The sequence below is a fragment of the Schistocerca gregaria genome, chromosome 11 (assembly GCF_023897955.1).
Source record: "Schistocerca gregaria isolate iqSchGreg1 chromosome 11, iqSchGreg1.2, whole genome shotgun sequence".
Classification (NCBI taxonomy): domain Eukaryota; kingdom Metazoa; phylum Arthropoda; class Insecta; order Orthoptera; family Acrididae; genus Schistocerca; species Schistocerca gregaria.
The window spans coordinates 108,112,814-108,130,038 of NC_064930.1; the positions used below are offsets into that span (position 1 = coordinate 108,112,814).

The 17,225-nt window shown below is 44.7% G+C and overlaps 1 protein-coding gene across 3 annotated transcripts in view; it reads left to right on the plus strand.

Moving 5' to 3' along the window:
- LOC126295356 (uncharacterized) overlaps window positions 1-17,225 on the plus strand; it is a 150,899-nt gene that overhangs the window by 101,456 nt on the left and 32,218 nt on the right. For all 3 annotated transcript variants that reach the window (XR_007552465.1, XM_049987827.1, XM_049987828.1), the window contains one exon: window positions 6,833-7,962. Coding sequence is in view for 2 of the 3 variants with exons in the window: in XM_049987827.1 (XP_049843784.1) it covers window positions 6,833-7,919 (1,087 nt within the window). In the remaining variant the exon portion in view is untranslated. The remainder of the gene's footprint in view (window positions 1-6,832; window positions 7,963-17,225) is intronic.

Below are 17,225 nucleotides of genomic sequence, written 5' to 3' on the forward strand. Positions count from 1 at the left end.
GAGCTCCACTCCACTGCTAGTTCTTCCCCTTGCCTTCTGTGAATGGTTTTTATTTATTTATTTATTCCATGTGATCTGACGGTACACAGTGTGTTGCAGATGTCGGAAAATATCATTTAACATTGTTAACATATATTAACGTAGGCCTATAGTATCCTAATGTAAACCCAGCTCGCACTATTCGTCCACGAGACTCAGAGGGCCATAGACATGGGTTCACAGGTAGATGCTGTGTTTCTCGACTTCCACAAGGTGTTCGATACAGTTCCCCACAGTCGTTCAATGAGCGTAGTATGCATTGGTTAATGTTTTCAGGCTAGTACATGTTTTCAGTACATTCAGTGCATAACAGCCAGTACAAATCCTGGAATTTACCTTTCCTGTATGTCTATTCCATTTCAGGTTATCTTGAACCCACAGACCTAGGAATTTGAAAACAGTGTCGGTATCTATTGACTGGTTATTTATAGTGACAAATGGCTGAGAGGAATTTGTATATTGTGTTGTGTGGAAGTTCATGGAAGCTGTCTTTTTGGTGTTGATAGTTAATCTGTTGATTTTTTTCCCAGTTGCTGAGTTGATCAGTAGCCAAGTTCACAGCTTTTTGCACAGCCTCTGAATTCTCCCCTGTCATAAGTCTTAATGGCAATCTGGTTCTAAATTCATATCGATTTGCTTACTTTTATTTTACGTGTCTGGTCGTATAGGACTAGATTGTAGAGCACATCTCTGTGGTCGTGGAACTTGATATTAACATCAGCAAATATTATTGTTTTGTGTGCATCAACATTCAGGCTGAAGTCATTAATATACAGGAGGAAAAATTGGGGTCCCAGTACTGAGCCCTGTGGAACACCTTGCTTTACAGTTTCATTACTTGATAGTATTTCAGTTATTGAGTTGCTCTGTCCATTAGTATATTTCACGCTGACACTCTGCATCCGATTGGTTAGGAATGTAGCAATCCAGTTGTTTGCAATTCCTCTGATACCGTAGTGTTCTAATTTTTCCAGTAATATTTTGTGGTCAACAGTGTCAAAAGCCTTTGACAGATTCAGAAATATGCTTGTTATGGGTTGTTTTCTATCTAACAGTTCTAAAAGCGTATTTATGCAATCATATACTGCAGTTTCAGTAGATTTGTTGCTTCTGAACCCATGTTGAGCTAAACTTAGTAAATCTTTTTTTTTTTAATGAAGTCCATCATTTTTTTGGACATTATTTTTTCAAAAACTTTAGAAAAGCAGGATGAGATTGAGATAGGCCTGTAGTTATTCATATCTTTATTATCACCTTTTTTGAAGACAGGAATTACTTTAGAAAGTTTCTGAGCTTCAGGGAAGATATCTGCCTGGAAAGAACAGTCACAGAGGTGAGTTAATGGTTCAGCAATTGTGTGTTCACAACTTTTGATTGCAGCTGCTGGGATACCATCAATTCCAGCTGAATATGAATTTTTTTTAACTCTCTGAGGGCTTTTGCAGCATCATTTTCAGTGACTTTGATAATGAAAATTGTCTCTGCACATGTGTGATATTTTTGGTTTGCTGGTTGGTAATTTGTGTTAGGATTAATTTGGACCAGTTTTTCAGCTATTCTTGTAACGAAATTGTTGAATGAGCTCACCACAACTTCGGAATTAGATATAGATTCATTGTTGAGTTTGATTTCTATGTTCGTGTGTGAAGCTTTCATTTCCCCTCTTTCCCTTTTTATGATATTCCACATTGCTTTTACTTTATTGCTGGATTTGTCAATGTACTCATCATTCTGCATCCTTTTTGCTTGTCTTATCACTCGTCTTAGAATACATGTGTAGTTTTTATAGTATTCTGTTAGTTGACGGAAGTCACTACTTTGTTTACATAACATGTGGAATGTTCTTTTAGGTTTGCGAGAGCTTTTTATAGCTGGTGTAACTCTTGTTTCTATTATTATTATTATTATTATTATTATTATTATTATTATTATTTATTCTTACTGGTTTTTGCAGAAATCCTCTTCAAAGTGGTGGATCATTTTGTCAAGAAATATGTTGAATTTCATGTTGACATCATTGGCTGTGTACATCTCTGTCCACTTTTCTTTACAAAGGAGGGCATTTAGCTTGTTCAAGTTCTCTTGGGTGAAAAAGCTTCATAAAGTTTTAGGTGGGACTGGGTTTGAGGTATCTTTGCTAACATCGACCTTTAGAATGACAGCTTGGTGGTCGCTGAATCCTGCGTTGTATACTTCTAGAGTTTATTTCTATTTGCAAAAATTTGATCTAGAGCTTTCTTTGATGTGGGTGTTATTCTAGTGGGCTCGTTTACAAGGCCATGCAGATTATAAGTTTTTGCAATGTTAATCAATGTTTCCCTGTTTCTGTTGTGGGAGAGAAAGTCTATATTAAAGTCACCACATATAATCACATCCTGTTTTCTCTGACTTATTTTGAATAGAAACAAGTCCATTTGGAACAGAAGATCATTAATACTACTGGAGGGGGGACGGTAAATTGTAGCTTCAATTAGATTTAGATCTGTAAGCTTTATGGCTGCACATTCAAAGATCTCATCTGTTCCTATTTCCTTTAGGGTCGGAAGTGGGCTATATTCAGTGTGTTGTTTGATGAAGATGGCAACCTCCCCCATGTCCATCATTTGATCTGGAGTAGTGTTCACACAATTTGAAGTTGAGTAGTGAGATTAGCTTCACCACATCAGTGCAGAGACAGTGCTCAGCTAGGCATACTACTGAGATATCACTGAGTTCACTGGTCAGCAAAATGCTTAAGTCATCAAGGATTGGACATTGTGATAATAGATTTGCAGGTCTGAGTGGGGTTTACTCTGGAGGATGGAAGTCATACACTCCTGGAAATGGAAAAAAGAACACATTCACACCGGTGTGTCAGACCCACCATACTTGCTCCGGACACTGTGAGAGGGATGTACAAGCAATGATCACACGCACGGCACAGCGGACACACCAGGAACCGCGGTGTTGGTCGTCGAATGGGGCTAGCTGCGCAGCATTTGTGCACCGCCGCCGTCAGTGTCAGCCAGTTTGCCGTGGCATATGGAGCTCCATCGCAGTCTTTAACACTGGTAGCATGCCGCGACAGCGTGGACATGAACCGTATGTGCAGTTGACGGACTTTGAGCGAGGGCGTATAGTGGGCATGCGGGAGGCCGGGTGGACGTACCGCCGAATTGCTCAACACGTGGGGCGTGAGGTCTCCACAGTACATCGATGTTGTCGCCAGTGGTCGGCGGAAGGTGCACGTGCCCGTCGACCTGGGACCGGACCGCACCGCCACTTCCCAGCAAATTAGGGACACTGTTGCTCCTGGGGTATCGGCGAGGACCATTCGCAACCGTCTCCATGAAGCTGGGCTACGGTCCCGCACACCGTTAGGCCGTCTTCCGCTCACGCCCCAACATCGTGCAGCCCGCCTCCAGTGGTGTCGCGACAGGTGTGAATGGAGGGACGAATGGAGACGTGTCGTCTTCAGTGATGAGAGTCGCCTTGGTGCCAATGATGGCCGTATGCATGTTTGGCGCCGTGTAGGTGAGCGCCACAATCAGGACTGCATACGACCGAGGCACACAGGGCCAACACCCGGCATCATGGTGTGGGGAGCGATTTCCTACACTGGCCGTACACCTCTGGTGATTGTCGAGGGGACACTGAATAGTGCACGGTACATCCAAACCGTCATCGAACCCATCGTTCTACCATTCCTAGACCGGAAAGGGAACTTGCTGTTCCAACAGGACAATGCACGTCCGCATGTATCCCGTGCCACCCAACGTGCTCTAGAAGGTGTAAGTCAACTACCCTGGCCAGCGAGATCTCCGGCTCTGTCCCCCATTGAGCATGTTTGGGACTGGATGAAGCGTCGTCTCACGCAGTCTGCACGTCCAGCACGAACGCTGGTCCAACTGAGGTGCCAGGTGGAAATGGCATGGCAAGCAGTTCCACAGGACTACATCCAGCATCTCTACGATCGTCTCCATGGGAGAATAGCAGCCTGCATTGCTGCGAAAGGTGGATATACGCTGTACTAGTGCCGACATTGTGCATGCTCTGTTGCCTATGTCTATGTGCCTGTGGTCCTGTCAGTGTGATCATGTGATGTATCTGACCCCAGGAATGTGTCAATAAAGTTTCCCCTTCCTGGGACAATGAATTCACGGTGTTCTTATTTCAATTTTCAGGAGTGTATTTACTGTGTCACTGACCTTTAGTTTAAATTGTGGTGTATTCCAGGTATGTTGACTTCTGAGCGGTCGTGCTGGTTCTGTTGGTCGTTCTTTGCAGCCGTCTCATCTTCCAGGTGTGCCTGAAAAGTATCCACATGCACTTCACACTGTTGAAGCATCACATTGACGTTTTGGAGGGATGTCTCGATAATGTTCACCATCACATTACTTATCCTTTCAGGTTCCTGACCTATTTGGGGGGTCAGGGGCTTTTGTGTTTCGTCTCTGTGACTTCGTGACCCATTTGTCTAGTGTAGTTTGCGCAGTATGGTCACTATTACTCTTTTTATTTCCCATCTTGTTTGTCTTTATCCAGTTGCTTATTAGCGTCTGTTTATGGTTTCTGACTTTTGGTTTCTTATTGTCCCCCATAGTTATCAGGAAGGCCAGTCTCTTGCAGATAATCTCCTTGCCACATTTGTTTAGGTGTAAGCCATGTGTTGTGAAGTGGTTTCTGGCTGTTCTCTCTATTTCAAAGTTCACAGCAATTCTTTTTTTGTATGGATGTTTAGCTAAATTCAGAGCCTGTATCAGGTGGAGGTTCGCAGTATTAATTTTACTATTTAAATTTTGAACATCATATCTCCTGGGTATAGGATGGATAATAATTTTGTGACTTAGAGCGAGTATTGATTCCAATGGTTCTACCACATGCTTCAACATTAGATCGAGAGGTTTTTCTATGTCGTTAGAACCCCCTATTACCATCAAAGTATCACATGTACCGAAGCTTCTTGTCAAATATTCTGCGTTTTTTATCATTTCTTTTAGTGGGGTGCAGGTTTTACTATGCTTTTTACCTGGTATGAGGGCCCTAGTTTGTCTTGCAATATTTGAGCACAGTCTCTTCCATGACTGTCACTTAATATTAGTACTTTCATGTTTTCCGAGATTTTCTTGCTATGTAACATTCTTGAATTTCTTTCGTTTTTGTCCTGCACATATATTGGTGCTTGATAGATTATGTTCGTCAGCGTATTATTCATACACTTTGTGGCAGATTGTTCACTTTAGGTTAATTTTTGCGTAAGATATTGTGCAAAGTTAGACTGTAAATTGACCTTGCTAGTATCTTGCACCCGGCGGTTATCAGTAGTCACACTTTTAAAATCACTTTCTGGATCCATTTCACGTAGGCGTACCCCCACATTAGCTTTGTTTTCCGTTGCAGTTTGTTTACATGCAGATTTTACAGGGCTACGATCACATGTGGCGCTAGACAACACATGATTTCTGAGCATTGCATTCTGAGCACGATTTACGGCTTGACTATTTCTCGTAGTACATTGTCCCATCAGATGCCAGTTTTTGTTATTGATATTTACGTTTGGTGTGCAGATAACGAATTCATTGTTCATGGTTTTATTGGTTACTGCCACTTCAAGTTCATTACACTTCACTAATAGTTCATGATACTTCACCAGTAGGCTTTCAAGCTTCAGGTTGAGGTCCATTATTTCTTGTTTCAACGACGTAATTATGTGATCCTGCGTTTTTCGAGTACTGTTTACTTTGGATTCAGTTGCTTGTATGATGCACTGGCGGCATGTCCACTGTTCTTCACTGTTAAAGTATTTCAGGTTAACATTGACACATTTTTCGTTATACCAGTAATTACAGTTAATACACAGAATACCTCGTATAACTCTTTTCGAACATATTTTGCACTTATTACGGTCGAAATTCGTTGGAACTGCGGGATCGGCAATTTGTACACTTTTACCCGGCGCCATCTTACACTTCAATGCACGTTGATGTCTAACATATGTATTGGTCACATTAATGTCACTGGACAGCATATGTATCACTATGTTACATAATGTTATGTACATATTACTCAGGTGTCTATACAATAGAGAGAAACATTCCACGTGGGAAAAATATATCTAAAAACAAAGATGATGTGACTTACCAAACAAAAGCGCTGGCAGGTCGATACACACACAAACAAACACAAACATACACACAAAATTCGAGCTTTCGCAACCAGCTGTTGCTTCTTCAGGAAAGAGGGAAGGAAAGGGAAGGACCCCTAAGGTAAGTCTTTCCGCTCCCGGGATTGGAATGACTCCTTCCCCTCTCCCTTAAAACCCACATCCTTTCGACTTTCCCTCTCCTTCCCTGTTCCCTGAAGAAGCAACCGTTGGTTGCGAAAGCTTGAATTTTGTGTGTATGTTTGTGTTTGTGTGTCTATTGACCTGCCAGCACTTTTGTTTGGTGAGTCACATCATCTTTGTTTTTAGATATATTTTACTTAGGTATCTGTAAGAAAAGTGAATAATGACTGGAAAGAAAAGATTTAAATATTAAAGTGAGTGCAGTCGTAGCAGTTGGGACGGTTCCAGATTGTTATGTCTAATGGTGACTTGGTAATAAGTCAAAACTGATAACGATACAAATTGCGTGCCCTCGTGCTGATATACATACTAAAAAACGTAAAAGATTGGAACTTACCTTTTGACTTGTACTCCTTAAATGAGAACAGCTACACTTTCTAAATACTTTTATAATTCTTCATACTTAAAAAATCAGTACATTCTGCAGTGCCCAGTGTTGTAACAATTTCTCTCCTCTCTTTCAATTAGGAAATTAAACGATGAAAAAATTGACGACTTCGACGAGCGAGTCTTGAGGGAGACGATCGAGGAGTTCTACGTGGTGCGGAAAGCGGTGCCCACGCTGGGGAAGCTCCTGTCCGCCCTGCGGGAGAAGACGGGCCTGGAGTGTGATAGCGCCGCTCTGAGGAAGAGGTTGAAATCGATGGGGTTCGTCTGGAGGAAGGTCGAAGAAGACGACGGGCGGACCTTCTTACTGGAGAGGTTCAGTCTGGTGCAATGGCGCTCGCGTTTCATCGTGCGGATGAAGCACGCGAGGGAAGTCGGCAGGGAAATCTTTTACCTGGACGAGTCGTGGATAGACGCGGGTCTGAACTGCGGCAAGTGCAGGGACGGAAAAGCTCCAGGCGGTGGCGGTGCGCTGGTCGTGTGGAGCGTCGGATCCCAGAAGGGGTTCGTCAGAGGGGCCCAGCTGTCGTTCCACATCGGCTCAGCAAAGAAGTGGACCGGCACCGCCGACTTCGAGAAGTGGTTCGAGACGGGCGTGCTGCCTAACCTCCCGCCAGAGTCTACCGTCGTGGTGGACGGTGCTCCACACCACTGCAGGCGGGCCGACCCGGCGCCCTGCGCGTACGATCCGAAGTCGCACATGGTGACGTGGTTGCGCAGGAGGGGCGTCGCGTGCGATGAGACAATGATGAAGTACGTGCTGTGGGAGTTGATTCGGGCGAATGGCGGCTCTCGTAAGGCCTACATTGTCGACCAGATGGCTTCTGTACATGGCCACTCGGTGGTCCGACTGCCGCCGAACATCCGCGGACTGAGTGCAGCCGACCTGGCGTGGGAAAAAGTTGTGAAGTACGTCCGACAGCACGCGGCCCCAGGGCTGTCGTTCGCCGAGCTGCAGAAGATCGTGACCGCCGCCTTCCAGAGGGTTACTGCCGCAGACTGGGAGGGCTACTGCGGGAAGGTGCGGGCTGTCGAGGATGACTACTGGAGGTGCGACGGTGTTGCGGAGGGAGCTGTCGACGACGTCATTCTGAACCCCGGCACGCCCGACAGCGGTGACGAGAGCGAGGACTCGATCACGGAAGACGACGAGACCGAGAGCGACTGAGTGGGAGCAGTTCGTAATTCTGCGCCTTCAGGTTGTCGATGTCGTAAGTCTTAATGACAATCTGGTTCTAAATTCATATCGATTTGCTTACTATTATTTTACGTGTCTGGTGGTATAGGACTAGATTGTAGAGCACATCTCTGTGGTTGTGGAACCTGATATTAACATCACAAAACTTGTTGTTGTTGTAGTGTTCTTCAGTCCTGAGACTGGCTTGATGCAGCTCTCCATGCTACTCTATCCTGTGCAAGCTTCTTCATCCCCCAGTACCTACTGCAGCCTACATCCTTCTGAATCTGTTTACTGTATTCATCTCTTGGCCTCCCTCTACGATTTTTTCCCTCAACACTGCCCTCCAATGCTAAATTTGTGAACCCTTGATGCCTCAGGACATATCCTACAAACCAATCCCTTCTTCTAGTCAAGTTGTGCCACAAACTTCTCTTCTCTCCAATCCTATTCAATACCTCCTCATTAGTTAGGTGATCTACCCACCTACTCTTCAACATTCTTCTGTAGCACCACATTTTGAAAGCTTCTATTCTCTTCTTGTCCAAACTATTTATCGTCCACGTTTCACTTCCGTACATGGCTACACTCCATACAAATACTTTGAGAAACAACTTGCTGACATTTAAATCTATACTCGATGTTAACAAATTTCTCTTCTTCAGAAATGCTTTCCTTGCCACTGCCAGTCTACATTTTATATCCTCTCTACTTCGACCATCATCAGTTATTTTACTCCCCAAATAGCAAAACACCTTTACTACTTTAACTGCCTTATTTCCTAATCTAATTCCCTCAGCATCACCCAACTTAATTCGACTACATTCCATTATCCTCGTTTTGCTTTTGTTGATGTTCATCGTATATCATCCTTTCAAGACACTGTCCATTCCGTTCAACTGCTCTTTCAAGTCCTTAGCTGTCTCTGACAGAATTACAATGTCATCGAACATCAAAGTTTTTATTTCTTCTCCATGGATTTTAATACCTACTCCGAATTTTTCTCTTGTTTCCTTTACTGCTTGCTCAATATACAGATTGAATAACATCAGGGAGAGACTGCAACCCTGTCTCACTCCCTTTCCAACCACTGCTTCCCTTTCGTGCCCCTCAACTCGTATCTGCCATCCGGTTTCTGTACAAATTGTAAATAGCCTTTCGCTCCCTGTATTTTACCCCTGCCACCTTTGTAATTTGAAAGAGAGTATTCCAGTCAACATTGTCAAAAGTTTTCTCTAAGTCTACAAATGCTAGAAACGTAGGTTTGCCTTTCATTAATCTTTCTTCTAAGATTAGTCTTAAGCTCAGTATTGCCTCACGTGTTCCAACATTTCTACGGAATTCAAACTGATCTTCCCCGGCGTTGGCTTCTACCAGTTTTTCCATTCGTCTGTAAAGAATTCGTGTTAGTATTTTGCAGCTGCGACTTATTAAACTGATAGTTCGGTAATTTTCACATCTGTTGACACCTGCTTTTTTTGGAATTTGAATTATTATATTCTTCTTGAAGTCTGAGGGTATTTTGCTTGTCTTGTACATCTTACTCACCAGATGGTAGAGTTTTGTCAGGACTGGCTCTCCCAAGGCTGTCAGTAGTTCCAATGGAATGTTGTCTACTCCCAGGGACTTGTTTGACTCAGGTCTTTCAGTGCTCTGTCAAACTCTTCACGCAGTATCGTATCTCACATTTCATCTTCATCTACATCCTCTTCCATTTCCACAAAAGTTAAAAATAAATAAAATTAAATTCACATGAATGTTGTGCAGGTGTCAAGCTGCTGGGTATATGTTAGTGCAATCAACAGCATAACATTTTTTTTCACAACAGACTACAAGGAGTGAGCCCTGAAGAAATTCTTCATTATAGACTTGAAAGTGCAAAGATTTTTACTAAGACTTTTAAGTTCTTGTTGTAGCTTATAGAAAATGGTTGCTTCCGAATGCTGTACTCCTTTCAGCACAGATGTTTTGGACACTTCCTACCAGCACTGACTACTCTGAATTACACAGGTGGCAATTATCTCGCAAACACATTCTGTGCTCTCCCCTTGCCACCTGGCCTAAACCACCACTAATCTCTTTCACACCGCCTCGCATCACCTTTTCCTTTCTCTCAGCGGTACATCCCACTTCTTTCCTACACAGGATGTGTATCTCTTTTTTTTTTATGCTGTACGTTCAGCATTATCTCACTACCACTCCTTGCTTCGTGTGTCCTCTCCTATCTTGACAACTCTGTCAATAATTAGTCTCATGAGAGCACTCTGAGTGTGCATTTTGTTCTTTGTGATTGTGTTTGTAAATGTGTGAGTTTTTGCAGTCAAAAGAGCAGGAGTTTGAAAGGTAATATGAATTCAAAGGTGAGTCAAATGAAAACCTTAAATATTTTTTTAAAAATATTATTTATTGTGCAGAAGTGGTGCAAAGCTGTATCACTTTTCAACATAATCTCCCCCACGCTCAATGCATGTCCTCCAGTGCTTACAAAGTGCATAAATTCCTTTAGGAAAAAATTCTTGTGGCAGTCCACACACCACCTCGTACAGCGTGTGGCGTACCTCTTCATCGGAACAGAACTTCTTTCCTCCCATTGCGTCTTTGAGTGGTCCAAACATATGGAAATCACTTGGGGCGAGGTCTGGTGAGTGTGGTGGATGAGGAAGACACTCAAAATGTAGGTCTGTGATTGTTGCAACTGTTGTACGGGCAGTGTGGGGCCTTGCATTGTCACGTTGCAAAAGCACACCTGCTGACAGCAATCCACATCACTTTGATTTGACTGCAGGCCTGAGACGATTTTTTAGTAGATCTGTGTATGATGCACTGGTGACAGTGGTCCCTCTAGGCATGTAATGCTCCAAAACGACGTCTTTTTAGTCCCAAAAGAGAGTCAGCGTAACCTTCCATGCTGATGGTTCTGTTAGAAACTTCTTTGGTTTTGGTGATGAGGAATGGCGCCATTCCTTGCTCGCTCTCTTCGTTTCCGGTTGGTGGAAGTGAACCCAGGTTTTGTCCCCAGTAACAATTCTTGCAAGGAAGCCATCACTTTCTCGTTCAAAGTGCCAGAGAAGTTCTTCACGAGCATCGACACGTAGTTCTCTCATTTCAGGACTCAGCTGCCGTGGCACCCATCTTGCAGACTCTTTGTGAAACTTGAGCACATCGTGCACAGTGTGGTGTGCTGACACATGACTAATCTGTAAACATGCTGCAGTGCATTCAGTCTTCACTCGGCAGTTTTCCTTCACTACGGCTTCAACTGCTGCAGTGTTCTGTGGAGTCACAATTCGTTGTGCCTGACCTGGACAAGGAGCATCTTCCACTGGAGTCACACCATTTGTGAACTTCCTACTCCATTCGTAGACTTGCTGCTGTGGCAAATGTGCATCACCGTACTGTGAACCTTCATTCGTCGATGTATTTCAATAGGTTTCACACCTTCACTATGCAAAAACCCAATAACAGAACGCTGTTCTCCCCTGGTGCAAGTCGCAAGTGGGGCGGCCATCTTTATGCTGATACTGAGACGGTATGTGTGCATCTGCAATATGCTGCTACCTACAGGCCATTCTGCACGCTGTTTGTAGCACGCTTACCAACTTACAGGATAACGGTGCAAAATTTCGATTTGTTATTACGAATTTTAGGTTTTCATTTGACTCACCCTCATACATACTATTTTCTGTTATGCACCACACATCTATCAGCTTTGTGTGAGTGGTTGCTTTTCTGTTATTTTGTATGTTGTTCTGTCCTGGAATTTTCGTTAATGTTCAAATGTATCTCCCTCGAATACGTATACTTACACTTCTCTTAAATATGTGCTATGTATTCTCTGAAACCGACACAGTACTCTCGGTACAACAAATACGTGATTCTCAAACAGTGGAAACTCCACATTGGAATATGAATAGTATAAGGAGGTAGGTTGCTACTCACAGTAAAGATGACACTTTGAGTTGCAGAGATGCACAAGGAAATGACACCTACTCATCAGCTTTCGGCCAGAGCCTTTCTCAGAAAAAGAAACACACACGCATTGATTGACACAAGCAAGCACACCTCGTGTACACGTGAGCAGCAGTTCTTTTCAGAATACAGCTGTTATGTAGAACAGAAGCAGCAGTCAGGAGTAGCTGGAGAAGGGGAAGCGATAACGGGGTCTACATCTACATCTACATTTATACCCCGCAAGCCACCCAACAGTGTGTGGCGGAGGGCACTTTACGTGCCACTGCATTACCTCCCTTTCCGGTTCCAGTCGCGTAAGGTTCGCGGGTAGAACGACTGCTGGAAAGCCTCAGTGTGCACTCTGACCTCTCTAATTTTACGTTCGTGATCTCCTCGGGAGGTATAAATAAGTAGGGGGTAGCAATATATTCGATACCTCATCCAGAAACGCACCATCTTGAAACCTGGACAGTGAGCTACACCGCGATGCAGATCGCCTTTCTTGCAGAGTCTGCCACTCGAGTTTGCTAAACATCTCCGTAACGCTATCACACTTGCCAAATAACCCTGTGACGAAACGTGCCGCTGTTCTTTGGATCTTCTCTATCTCCTCCGTCAACCCAACCTGGTACGGATTCCACACTGATGAACAACACTCGAGTATAGGTCAAGCGAGTGTTTTCTAATCCACCTCCTTTTCTGATGGACTACATTTTCTAAGGACTCTCCCAATGAATCTCAACCTGGCACCTGCCTTACCGACAATTAATCTTATATGATCATTCCACTTCAAATCGTTCCGCACGCATACTCCCAGATATTTTACAGAAGTAACTGCTACCAGTGTTTGTGCTGCTATATATAATCGTACAATAAGGGACCCTTCTTTCTATGTATTCGCAATACATTACATTTGTCTATGTTAATGGTCAGTTGCCACCCCTGCACCAAGTGCCTATCCGCTGTAGATATTCCTGCATTTCGCTACAAGTTTCTAATGCTGCAACTTCTCCGTATACTAAAGCATCATCCGCGGAAAAGCTGGACGAAACTTCCGACACCATCTACTAGGTCATTTATATATATTGTGAAAAGCAATGGTCCCATAACATTCCCCTGTGGCGTGCTGGAGGTTACTTTAACATCTGTAGACGTCTCTCCATTGATAACAACATGCTGTGTTCTGTTTGCTAAAAACTCTTCAATCCAGCCACACAGCTAGTCTGATATTTCGTAGGCTCTTACTTTGTTTATGAGGCGACAGTGTGGAACTGTATCGAATGCCTTCCGGAAGTCAAGGAAAATAGCATCTACCTGGGAGCCTGTATCTAATATTTTTTGGATCTCACGAACAAATAAAGCGAGTCAGGTTTCACATGATCGCTGACTCCGGAATCCGTGTTGATTGCTACAGAGTAGATTCTGGGTTTCCAGAAATGACATGATACACAAGCAAAAAACATGTTCTAAAATGCTAGAACGGATCGATGTCAGAGATATAGGTCTATAGTTTTGTGCATCTGCTCGACAACCCTTCTTGAAGACTGGGGCTACCTGTGCTATTTTCCAATCATTTGGAACCTTCCGTTCCTCTAGAGACTTCCACGGCTGTTAGAAGGGGGGCAAGTTCTTTCGCGTACTCTGTGTGGAATCGAATTGGTATCCTGTCAGGTCCAGTGGACTTTCCTCTGTTGAGTGATTTCAGCTGCTTTTCTATTCCTTGGACACTTATATTTTCATGTCAGCCCCCCCCCCCCCCCCCTTTTTTTTTGTGGTGGAGCGTGCGGGGCTATATTGCCGACAGGTGCAGTGTCGGGAGGTGATGGGGCAGGGAGGAGGGGAAAACAGAGCAAAGGAGAAGAGGAGCAGGGAAAGATGGGTGGTTGCATTGGCAGAGGTCGGCACACAAAGAGGGTAGGAGACAAGAATAGGGAGGAGGTGGTAGAGCAGAGGGGCGGAAACTGTCGGGTGGGGGATGTGGGAACAGCAGGTTGCTGTAGGTTGAGGCCTAGATGATTTAGGGAGCAGAGAGTGTGTGATAAGGGTAACTCCCATGTGCACAGTTAAGAAAAGCTAGTGGTGGACGGAAGGATCCAAAGGGCTCGGGTAAGGAAGCAACCATAGAAATTGTGCGTGTTACGTTCAGCTGCATATTGTGCCACAGGACGGTCCAATTTTCCACTGTTCGGTTTTGTACTAGTGGATTCCTGGTTGGTAGTTATACCAACATGAGAAGGTATGCAGTGATGACAGCAGAGCTGGTACATGACACCTTCTCTGCCATCTGCTTCACCAGGTCCTCGTCAACCGAGGGTGCCAACTTCCTGGGCGTTTACTCCTTCCTCTCTGATAATCCACTACTCTGTCCACATTAAACCCACCGTCCGTCAACAGTACGTACATTTCAACAGCTGTCATCCCTTTCACATCCAAAAATCCCTCCCGTTCAGCCTGGCCACCTGGGGATGCCAAGGAAGTAGGCTACAATACACTTGTTCGCCCGCTGCTCAAATATTGCTCACCAGTATAGGATCCGTACCAGATGGGGTTGATAGAAGTGATAGAGAAGATCTGATCGAGAGGAGCGCGCTTCGTTACAGGATAATTTAGTAATCGCGAAAGCATTACAGAGACGATAGGTAAACTCCAGTGGAAGACTCTGCAGGAGAGACGCTCAGTAGCTCGGTACGGGCTTTTGTCGAAGTTTCGAGAACTTACCTTCACAAACAGTCGAGCAGTATATTGCTCCCTCCTACGCGTATCTCGCGAAGAGAACGTGAGGATAAAATCAGAGAGATTAGAGCCCACACAGAGGCATACTGACAGTCTTTCTTTCCACGAACAATATGAGACTGGAATATAAGGGAAAACCTATAGAAGTACTCGAAGTACCCTCCGCCACACACCGTCAGGTGGCTTGCGGAGTACGGACGTGGATGTGGATGTGGATGTAGGTCTGCAGTGATGATTACTCACTTGCTCATTATGCTGAGGGTCTCACCAAAGCCTCGAGAGACGGGCACTATCCTCGACACATCGTCTGTAAGGGATCTCCCGTGACACCCCCAGTCCCCCCACCACCTCCGAGAACTAGCCACAAAGCAGTACCCCCTTCATTGGCCAATATCACCGTGGACTGGAACAGGTGAATCACATCCTTTACCAGCGCTTTGATCTATAATCTTGCCCTGAAACGTAGGATATCCTACCTGAGATCTTTCCCAACCCTACTAAAGTGGTGTTCCGTTGCTCACCCGACCTCCACAACGTCCCAATCCATTCCTACCCCTCTCCTAATCCCAACCCCTTGCCACATGGATAATATCCCTGTGGAGGAGCCAGGTGCAAAACCTCTCCAACCAGACTACCCCACCGCAGCACTTTACTTTCCAGTCCTGTCACTGGTTTATCCTACCCCATCAGAGGCTGAGCCACCTACGTAAGCAGTCATGCCGTATACCCACTATGCTGCAATCTTTGCACAGGTTCTTATATTGGTACAACTATCAATCAACTGTACACTAGGACAAACGGCCACAGCCAAAGTCTGGCAGAGAGCAAAGTAGACCACTGCGTGGCACGATGTGCAACTGTGCGTAACATACTTGATTTTGATGACCACTTCACTACCCGAACCATCTGGATTCTTGCCCCCTCCCGTCCCCACCACCAGATTTTCTGAACTGTGCAGCAGCGAGTTAATCTTACAACACATTCTCCACTACAGAAATTATCCTGGCCTCAACTGCGGTAAGGACATCCGGAAGGCGTTCGATACAGTTCCGCACTGTCGCCTGATAAACAAAGTAAGAGCCTACAGAATATCAGACCAGCTGTGTGGCTGGATTGAAGAGTTTTTAGCAAACAGAACCCAGCATGTTGTTCTCTATGGAGAGACGTCTACAGACGTTAAAGTGAACTTTGGCATGCCACAGGGAGTGTTATGGGACCATTGCTTTTCACAATGTATATAAATGACCTAGTAGATAGTGTTGGAAGTTCCGTGCGGCTTTTCGCGGATGATGCTGTAGTATACAGAGAAGTTGCAGCTTTAGAAAATTGTAGAGAAATGCAGGAAGATCAGCAGCAGATAGGCACTTGGTGCAGGGAGTGGCAACTGACCCTTAACACAGACAAATGTAATGTATTGCAAATACATAGAAAGAAGGATCCTTTATTGTACGATTATATATAGCGGAACAAACACTGGTAGCAGTTACTTCTGTAAAATATCTGGGAGTATGCGTGCGGAACGATTTGAAGTGGAATGATCATATAAGATTAATTGTTGGTAAGGCAGGTGCCAGGTTGAGATTCATTGGGAGAGTCCTTAGAAAATGTAGTCCATCAACAAAGGAGGTGGCTTACAAAACACTCGTTCGACCTATACTTGAGTATTGCTCGTCAGTGTGAGATCCGTACTAGATCGGGTTGACGGAGGCGATAGAGAAGATCCAAAGCAGAGCGGCGCATTTCGTCACAGGGTTATTTGATAAGCGTGATAGCGTTACAGAGATGTTTAGCAAACTCGAGTGGCAGACTCTGCAAGAAAGGCGCTCTGTATCGCGGTGTAGCTTGCTCGCCAGGTTTCGAGAGAGTGCGTTTCTGGATGAGGTATCGAATATATTGCTTCCCTCTACTTATACTTCCCGAGGAGATCACGAATGTAAAATTAGAGACATTCGAGCACGCACGGAGGCTTTCTGGCAGTCGCTCTTCCCGCGAACCATACGCAACTGAAACAGAAAAGGGAGATAATGACAGTGGCAGGTAAAGTGCCCTCCGCCACGCACCGTTGTGTGGCTTGCAAAGTATAAATGTAGATGAACCTACTGCCCCACACCCTCCACCCAACAGTTTCCACCTCCTCTGTCCTCGTACCTCCCACACTCTGCCAAAGCCTTTCTCCTTATTCGCTCTGTTCATCCCCCTTCCCACATCGCTGCCCCACAGCCTATCAGCACTGCACCTGTTGCCAGTCTAGTTGCTGAACAGTGCCAGACAGCAATCTTCTCTCCCACCACGTGTAGCGTGTGATCCTTTCCTCTCCTTCCAATTGCTGCTTCTGTTGTACACACAGTTACATAAAGGTGCGAGCTGCCGGTCATGCGTGCTTGCTTTTGCGGAGGAATGCATGTGTGTTTCCTTTCCTGGTGAAGCTGAAAGCTAATGTGTACGTGTCTTTCTATTTTAACTGTCTGCAACTCGTGTCATCTTTACAGTGAATAACAATCCACCTTTTTCTTATATCGTAAACACTGTCGTGCTCATAAATAAAGGATAATGCTGATACATAGCGAAACAACGCTCTGGTGGGAGGTTTGCGGGTTTAAATTACTTTTGGGT